Raw genomic sequence first — 8,781 nt, 5'->3', positions numbered from 1 at the left:
GCTCAGTGTTTTGTGTCATAATTATAAAGGCTCAAATAATTTTGCCTAATGATACTGAATCTAATTGCACTGCATGTGGTTTCTAATTAGTCCATATTTAATTGTTGTTTGTTTTATGGGCATAGCTGTCTTTGCTCATTATGTCATGAGAAATATAATTTTTCTAGAATAGTTTTTTTTTGGTTTTTGATACAAAGGCTTTGTCAGTACATCATGAAATGTACCTTATCTAATCATCTTGGGACTCTACTCTTATTCCTGCTGCTGCACACATTCCCTGTAAGAAAAGATAGCCAGATTACGGGGAAAATGAATTTATTTGTGTTAAAGATTTAAAAACACAAATATGCATAGTGTTTGGTTGTTTGAAATGTGGCAAATGAGTTATGTGACAAACGAAACCGTGCTTTGTTTAACAAACTTGAAGTCACAAAATGCAGTATGTTCTTAGAGAGTGTGAGAATCGAGAGTGAGTGTAAAAAAAGGACCTAAAAGCTGTCATATTTTCAACATAAGAGCGTCAGTCTATCATGTAGCGTTGTTACAGTCATTTAAAATCAAAGACAGAATGGCTGTTTTAGCTGTAACTCAAAAAGCACATGCATCTTAAGCATGCTAATGGCATGGCAAACAAAACAAAGAAGAAGACTCAACACTCCATAGAAGCTAGAATTTAAGAATGCTTAAATGTTTTGACAATAAAAACATAAGCAGCTTTGTCTATTGTAGCTGGTTTTCATCTCAATGATATATCCAGACACCATTTTGATTGCTTTATGAGTCTTTCTCTCCGCGTGGCTATATTTTAATAATTCCCATTCTCCTCTTGGGGACTCAGTGCAGCTCAAGGCCTGCTCTTTGCTGCGGGTTTATCCATTATGTTGAGCACATCGTCCAGGATGGATGGGCCCAGATCGAGTTCGAGGGAGAGGAATGACCCTGTGATCTGGGCTAGGGAATCCTGTGATGTGCTCTTCTCTTTGGTAAACTCAAACTCGAAATCACAAATGCGGCCATCTTCCACCCCACTGTCCCTGTCCACCCACTCTCCATTGTACTTGGAAAGCTCCTGCTTAAAACCAATTGTAATGTCATCGTTAAAGTGTCCGTAACTGTTGCAGTTACCGTTGCCGATGAGACTCCCGCTCCCATCGTAGCTCTTGCCCTGGAAGTCTCCTTTCCCGCTCAAGCTGTCAAAGCTGCTTGTGTTGCTGTTCAAGCTTCCATTAGCTTTACAGATGCTGTTGCTGTGACCATTGATATAATAGGATGATGGATTGTCAAATCTGCTTTCACTCTTGTTTATTTTGTTAGCTTTGGCAACCTCCTTAGAAGGGGACTTATCTGTGTTCTCAAGCAGATCCAAGAGCACGTCAGGCTTTGACTGGAAATCTGTGGAGGGTGATGAGGGCTCATTGTTGAAGATGTTCATGGAGCGCAACAGAGCATCCATCTGCAAGATCTCCACATCTTCAGCTGTGTCAGGTTTCGTGGAAGGTGCCGGTCCCATGATGTCCTCCAATGGCCCTGGTTGCATGGAGAACACGGCAGAAGAGATCACTGGAAGGGTGAGGGCCTGGCAGCCACCGATAGCTGGGAGGGAGATTGCGTTCTTGAGTACTGGTGAGGGAGTCTCGACGAAGGAAGCGTCGCCTGTGCTGTTCGCTCGCAGAAACTCACTCTGGACGCTGTATTGTGGGTGGACGTCTCTTTTTCCCGGTAGGAGCTCATACTGTCCCTGGAGGAAGGACATGTCTCCGAAGGCATCTCTTTCCCCGCCCTTGCCAATGTGGATGGTGTGGCGAAAATCCCCGAGAGGTGGACTGATCATATCAGGTGACAAAATATCTCTCAGGCGACATTTTTTTCCCTTCTTATTATTGGTGGGTTTAAGATATATAGGTGCTTTCGCTGGCATGGCTGTCTCTAAAGAGGAAATCTCAGATATGCAGGTTAGAACAGTTGGAAGTCCTCTATAAGTTCTTGATGTTGCAGTTCCCCCAGGGGAGAAGCTCAAGTTACATTCTCAGTTGCACGCCTCCACACAGGACTCCAAAAATGATCGCAGCATTGATCAGCAACTGGCTTTGCGAGCAGGGCTGGTGATGTTCAGCAATATAGAAAGGTCGAATGGGCGCTTTCCTGAAATCAGAGACAAAAGCAGAATGCGTCAGCATTTTTCTAAAACTTGACCTCAGCAATGAAAGGAAGTTGTTTGATGAGAACTGCAGCTGATACAAAACCTCTACTCAAGAAAAAGAAGTCAACACCGGTTCCAGAAATAAACTCTAATACCAAATACTACAAGAAAATAAGACCCTCATCCACACTTTGCATCTAGCAAGCTAGCACAAAGAAGAGGAGGGCTGGGTCTCTAGGCTTTTTTACTCCTCTATTTGCATTTCCACACGTGAGCCAGCTTTGGCCTCCGCAGATCTGGACGTGCTAATGTGGAACAGCTGGACCGCAGATTGAGAGAGAAGAGGCAAAGGAAGGCTTTAGAAGGATAACAGTCTTTTTTTAGGAGCGAGCTACTGCTCAGACACGCACAGAGTGATGGGAGAAGGTGGAGACCCAGAAGAGGGAGTCGGGGGCGATGAAGGGGTTTAGGGGGGATTGTGTGAATGAGGGAGAGAGCGAGGGATTACACTGTAAGTGGATGTTAAGAAAGAAGATGGTGCACACTGTGAATTGATTTGGCTTTGATGAGGTTGGCTCTGATTAATAAGTGGGAGATAGCAGTTAGGTTGCTGCACATCAGACTGAGTAGAAACTATTAAAGAGATTTTGGATTGGTTACAAAGTGCCTGATTGCATGCCGCCGTTTCGAGAATATCACCACGTTGCCTATCGTGTAGTTTGGTGTAGGTAAAAAGAACATTTGAAATGACGCAGGAACCAAGGAGAAAGGGAAAGGAGTATAAAGGAAGGGTGCGTGGGTGATGAGGGGGGTGGGAGGGAGCACCAGTGAGAAGAGAGCTTGCCCATTTATAGACATATTTACTTATGAGAGGTCTGTCAGCAGTGACTGTCTGACAGAGAGCACCGCTGCACAAAAGTGCCTGGGCGGTCAAGTCCACCCCCACTAAAAAAAAGAGAAAGAGAAAAAAAGAAACGTCTCACTGACAAAACATCCACATTCCTGCTGCTACCGACGCATACAGACACCCTGCAACAGCCTTATCACAGCCACTTTAAGTAGGCTGTGATTATTCAGGAGGCAAATCAGCGTGCAGCCAGAGAGACAGACACTTGCTGTGAATTTGAATCCAAACCGCAGCCTGGAAATCACCCGTTTTGACCATGACTTCCTGTGTCTCCAACCTGTTTTGCTGGGTGCAGCATCAAAATCTTTCCACTACATCTTTAATAAAATGTATTTGGAGTACAAGCTTAAATCTTCTTACTGTAGAAGCTGTAATTGGAAGACAAATATATCTATCATCATCTGCAAAACGCTGGTGAGCTATACACAGTTATGACATGTGTGAGTGTGTTAAATGGCAGCTCTGCTCTCTGAGGGTTCTTGTCTTATTTGAGTGCCGGTGTGAGAGTGAGTGTTTGCGCGAGGTGCCTGAGATAGCATTTTTGAATGCATGCCATGTGTTTGAAGAGCGTGTTTGTTTGCTAATAGTGAAGGGGGAGAAAGGGAAGGACAAGAGAGGAGGGAGTAGAGGATGTGCTGCAGTATTTAATGGGGGTGTCGGTGTAGGGGGAGCATGGCAAAATCCTGTACTTGTTTAGCTCAAGCATTTCTCATACTGTATCTTGTTTTCTTCCTTTTCTCTTTTTTCCAGTTTTTTTTAAGCATCTCTCCTCTGTTCGTTCTGACCTTGACAGCTGATGCTCACTGCAGTGGGAAGCTGGGCTCGGGTAGGAAGCGGAACAAATACAGCACCAAGCCAAAAGGCTTCCTGTGCACTCCAAGTGCACAGCACATCCACATGTGTTATACATTTTTTTTACTGCTCTTCCCAAGAGCAGGAGGTCACAGCTGCCCTCCTGGATGAAAACCTTCCTCTCGTACATCCTTATTGATTATTGCACTGTTCTGATTAAATTATTCCAAATGCCTGGCTGTGCTATTCTCTGGACAGCCCGTGCATTGCAGCAGATGATGATGTCGGCCTAAATCAATAGTATGGACAGAAACGGTCTAGCCACAGAGCGGCTCAACACTTGCAACTCTCACAAGGAGACATATGCTTTACATTCTAGTCAAGGTCAACACTTGTGCCCTGTAAGAAGTCAGCTGGTACGGTGAAAGCCTGAAGGTCTGACCTTCACATCAGTCATCCTGCTGGTGGCTCAGTTGGCTTATATGGCAAATATGACTGGAATTTCAAAGGCCACCAGCAAAGTACGAGGAAAAAAATGTCCTCATGTTGGTCTTTCAAGTATTGGTTGCCTGTGCATGCCTACAGTGGAAACTCTATATGGACGTTAACTTAATGAGAAATTGACTAATTTACTATTGATTTGTGTGTATGTGGGGAATCACAGCAATGGTAGGCTAAGCTTGTGTTGGCCCAAGTGGTAATCAATCAATTGCAGCTCCTCAGGGTGTTCCAGGATGGACCCTCATGGGCTCCCAACCTAATGAATCCATTTGTGACTCTGCAGGCTGTTAATAGTTGAGCAGGTATATTCTAGTGTATCTCACAGCCAAGTCTAGATTTGCACCCTCATTTTGGAGCTACTCCAAAAACAGGCTGCAAGGCAAGCATGTGCTGAGAGGTCTGACAACCTTCTGGCGCCACTGCTGCAGAATGCCGACCAGAGCATTTGCACTGCCCAGGAAGCGAGGCTACGATGGCACCTTCCTTTCAGAATAGCTTGCCCCAGCAGCCGGTCATTCAGCTGCTGGATAAAACGACTGTGTCATTGGGTCAGCAACAGCTATCTGTCTGGGCATGAAGTGATCTGGAGCCACTCCAGCCTCTTTAAAAGTAGAGCTTTGCCTCATCAGTTCAAGCGCGGAGGCTTAGATACAAACAAGGGGGCAGCAGAAGGAGCGAGGTGATGAAAATGGGGTTGGCATCTGGTAATTAAACTAACAGCTCGTGATTTGTCTGGTTATTTCTGGACATCTAAAAGTCACGTGCAGTATAACTGGGCCAGTATATTTAGAGAGGCTGCGTAACTTTACTGTGGCCTATATAAATGCTACAGTTTGATGACACTTTAGGGTTCACCGGTGCTCTAAAAAAAGCGGGTGCAGCTGCTTAAAATATGACCGGTATATGACTTCACCTGTTTTTAAAATAGAAACTTGGCATCCCCAAAAATATCCCTCCAGTGATGGGATTACTGTGCTGGCATATCATCAGTGCTGCTTAAAAATAAATAGCATGCTATTAGCAGTTGTAGCTGGTCTCAGTTCCTCCCACTGTCTCTACAAAGCAACTTCATGAAAGTTTGAAGTCTCCACATACTCCTCTGACATCTAACCATGGCCTTGACTTCTATTACGCCTTTGAATAGCAGAAAGACCCTCATTTTGGGGCTGTTATAAAAAGCAAATGCACATACCACACAGGGTAATGGTAGCCTTACAAAATAGCCCGAACTCTTTGTTACATAAAAAAAACACCAAAAAAAACACCCTCAATTATAGGCAAAGGCCTTACTTTCGAGGGGCCTGGTGGTGGTGCTGGGAGTCGGCTGAATAGCAGGGTGGAGTATTTGCTCTGCCCCTCTTTTTCACTCCCCTTGTGCCACCCGCAAGCATGGCCAACACTTGCTAGAGTTATCCTTGGCAGAGATGAGCAGGAAAAGTATGAAACATGAAGAGAAAATAAACACATACTGGCAAAGAAGAGGTGTTTTTTTTCCCTTCCTCTTCAATATAACCATAAAAACCTCCTCAAGAATCTGCGTCCCTAGACAGATGAGGGCTAAGCCAGCTCTGCGTTTCACAGGAACATGCCTTAAGCGTGTAGTCGGACTAAAAATGTCTCTCTTGGAAAGCGGCAAGGGTATCATGTTGCTCTGAACAGTTCAGCTCTTGTGTTACATGTATGCCAGACAAATGCTTAACTTACCATGCACGCTTTTACTGTTACCAAGCAATATTTCATTCTGCTACAATTACTCACTCAGACCCCAAAAAACTCACTTACATCCCATTATTGTTCTCCAATTCAGATTACAGTACAGCAAGAGAGTGAGAAATGAAAGTTGAAGTTCCTTCTGTCACTCACCTCAGATGCTTTGTCGGGGGAGATCTGGAGTCTCCTTGATGTCGCTGCGATTCTCCTGAAAGCTGCAGCTCCTGGTTGATATGCGTGCTTGTATGTGTGTGTGTGTGAGAGAGCTCAGCGGCTGCTGTGCTGCTCCTGTGGCTTGTTGACACTGCCCTAACGTCTCTGCCTCGAGGCTGCACTTCTGTCGACTGGGACGTCTGCCGGACAGCTGTTTTGGAATTGCTCTCCGATTTCTCACTGAAACAAGTCAAGTCTCCTCCCCTGACTCCCACTGCTTCTTCCTCTCTCTCTCTCTCCTCTCGCTGTCTCTCTCCCTCTAGCAGCACCTGTGCATGTCTGTCCTCTCTCCTCCCCCGAGCTGGGATTTTTTAGGCTGCTCTGCGGTGTTTGAGGATCATCCTTGCTTCCTGTTTCTTGGTGGAGCTGCGGTGCTGAGCGAGCGCAAGCTCTGGTCTCGCAGTCCCAAAAAAATTAGCACTGCGTGGAGAAGAGCAAATTCCTTAGGGGATGTCTGGCTGTCTCCTTTCTAAATTAGTCCTCCGTGATATACGCTGGGAGTTTGCGTTCCCCTCACTGCTTTTCTGTCTCTCCATATCTGATAAGAACTCCTCTGTTAACATAGCCGGCAGACACGCTGGCTGTCTCCAGAGCCTCTCTAACCTTATCTGTCTATCACATGTGCACACCCATACTCTCCAATTTTTTCTCTCAAGCTGAAAGCCTGCACTCCAGTGCCTTTTTAAAAAAAAATTGTTTATGTTGTGCATAGACATTTTGAAAAAAAAAAATTGCAGCAGGCTGAGGCAACACCGTGTGACTGAACTAATTACTGCAGAGTGCTGCAACACTGCAGCACGTCCAGGGGACATTTACAGTCAGACTTACAGGAAGCACAAGGACAGCTCTTTTTCCCTACAAAGGTTTTAAATGTGCATAGACAGAGACATGAGGCAGTGTATGATCATTTTCTAACATTATGCCCTAAAGTCAAGGTATTGTTGCCTGTGCTTCCATTTCTTTTAGGTTTTACTCATGTATGGGATAAAACCCCTATCACCTTGGTAACTGGCACAGCTTAGAGGTGGAGAGGTGTGCATCTCTGCTTGTATTACAAAAGAAAAACGAGTGAAGGTAGAGGAGGGAAGGGGTGCTGAAGGCTCAGACAGTGCTTGTGTGTGTCTGATGTTGTCTTCAAATCTCGTCATAGCACTTAAAAAACAATTCCAGTCTTGTCTGGAATATAAAGCAGCACATCCTTCTGCAAACAGTCCACTTGTGGTTCCTGGTTAATTTGACTTGGGTAGCTCATTACTCCTTAATCTGCTTTCTCCCTGCTGCTATATTATAAATGATTGATGGAGCATTTTAATAACTAGCCTTGTATACTTCTTTGCAAAGTCTCACACTGAACTAAATGCAGATGGGTTGCGTCTGCTTGCGACCAGCTCACGGTTTGAAAGACACCCTCTATTTAACTTACACAGGCGTTATTTAGCACCAGTTAAACCGCAGTTGTGAATGGAGCCCTGTTAGCGTCATGCTGTCATGTCGCCCCAGGGTGATGTCATCGCGGCATCCGTGTGGCCTGCACATGATCTGTAAGTAGAACACACAACCCTGTCTTTTCATTAAACCATGCTGAAAAAGGAAACAGTAAGTAATTTCCCATAAAAGATAAGTTTCTTATTGGCAAAGAGATGGGAAATTCAGCCTCTGGCAAGACATCCCAAAGACTTTTTTTTCAACAGCAGACATTAAAACTTCAACAAAGGCTTCGGTGTACTAAAATGCCTCTTCCTGCAAGTCATGACAGTGGGACACAGGCAACCATGGTTAATACCAGGACCAATAAACCTAACCAGATAAATAAATGTAGCCAAATATATAGTTTTCATATATAGTCCAAGGATACTGTAACAATTGGTCAAAGAGACTTGAAAAGACTGCACAACACAACGCTGTATTCTACCCCTCTACCTTTCTCAAATAGTCTTCTTCCAAACCAGTGGCAGCATCACAAGCACACAGTGTGCTCTACAGCGTGCTCTGTTGAGTATACAGCATTTGCCAGGAAGATGCATGTCATTTTATTTTTGCTTTTCCATCACAAGTTATGTTTTGGGTTACCCTGTGGGTGGAATTAGGCTTTTAAGAAATTCCAGTTCAAGACTAATTTTCCTCGGTCTGCTTTGGCTCGTGTCTCGGCCTCTTCAACAAGAAGGCTCTGTGAGGTGAAACCTGTTTGGTTTCTCCGTCTGTGTTTAGCTGTCCTCTCTGAACGGTTACACTGATGTCACTTTCCTCCAACGGACACACCACGTACTGATCGTAAGTCAGGTAAACAAGCCTGTTCTTGTCTGCCGAATGAAGGTTTAAAGACGAATACAGAATATTAACATATCTGCCGCTCTGCTGCTTGTAGTACCTCACAAGGAGTAAGATGTTCAACACTGGGTGTGTTTGATGAATTTCTTCCATCTTACAGCTTAAGATTGTTAACACATCACTCTGTTGACACATCCAGTGGCTTCACCCTTCCTCCTCTAGCTGCTTTGTGACTCGTTTTCACACCCAT

At 44.7% G+C, this 8,781-nt stretch overlaps 1 protein-coding gene across 1 annotated transcript; it reads right to left on the bottom strand.

Moving 5' to 3' along the window:
* Positions 1 to 298: 298 nt before the first annotated feature.
* cdc42ep3 (CDC42 effector protein (Rho GTPase binding) 3) lies at positions 299 to 6,844 on the bottom strand. Its single transcript, XM_004554534.5, has 2 exons — positions 6,204 to 6,844; positions 299 to 2,142 (listed from the first exon to the last, which is right to left on the bottom strand). The coding sequence occupies exon 2, from the start codon at positions 1,916 to 1,918 to the stop codon at positions 845 to 847; it is 1,074 nt and encodes a 357-aa protein (XP_004554591.1). The 5' UTR covers positions 1,919 to 2,142; positions 6,204 to 6,844; the 3' UTR covers positions 299 to 844.
* Between the last annotated feature and the right edge of the window lie 1,937 nt (positions 6,845 to 8,781).

Source organism: Maylandia zebra, linkage group LG13 (genome assembly GCF_041146795.1).
Source record: "Maylandia zebra isolate NMK-2024a linkage group LG13, Mzebra_GT3a, whole genome shotgun sequence".
Lineage (NCBI taxonomy): Eukaryota > Metazoa > Chordata > Actinopteri > Cichliformes > Cichlidae > Maylandia > Maylandia zebra.
This window is presented reverse-complemented; position numbering and strand designations above follow the sequence as displayed.

Coding starts and splice junctions, on each gene's coding strand:
- cdc42ep3 (XM_004554534.5), bottom strand. CDS start 1,918: ATGCCAGCGAAAGCACCTATATATCTTAAACCCACCAATAATAAGAAG.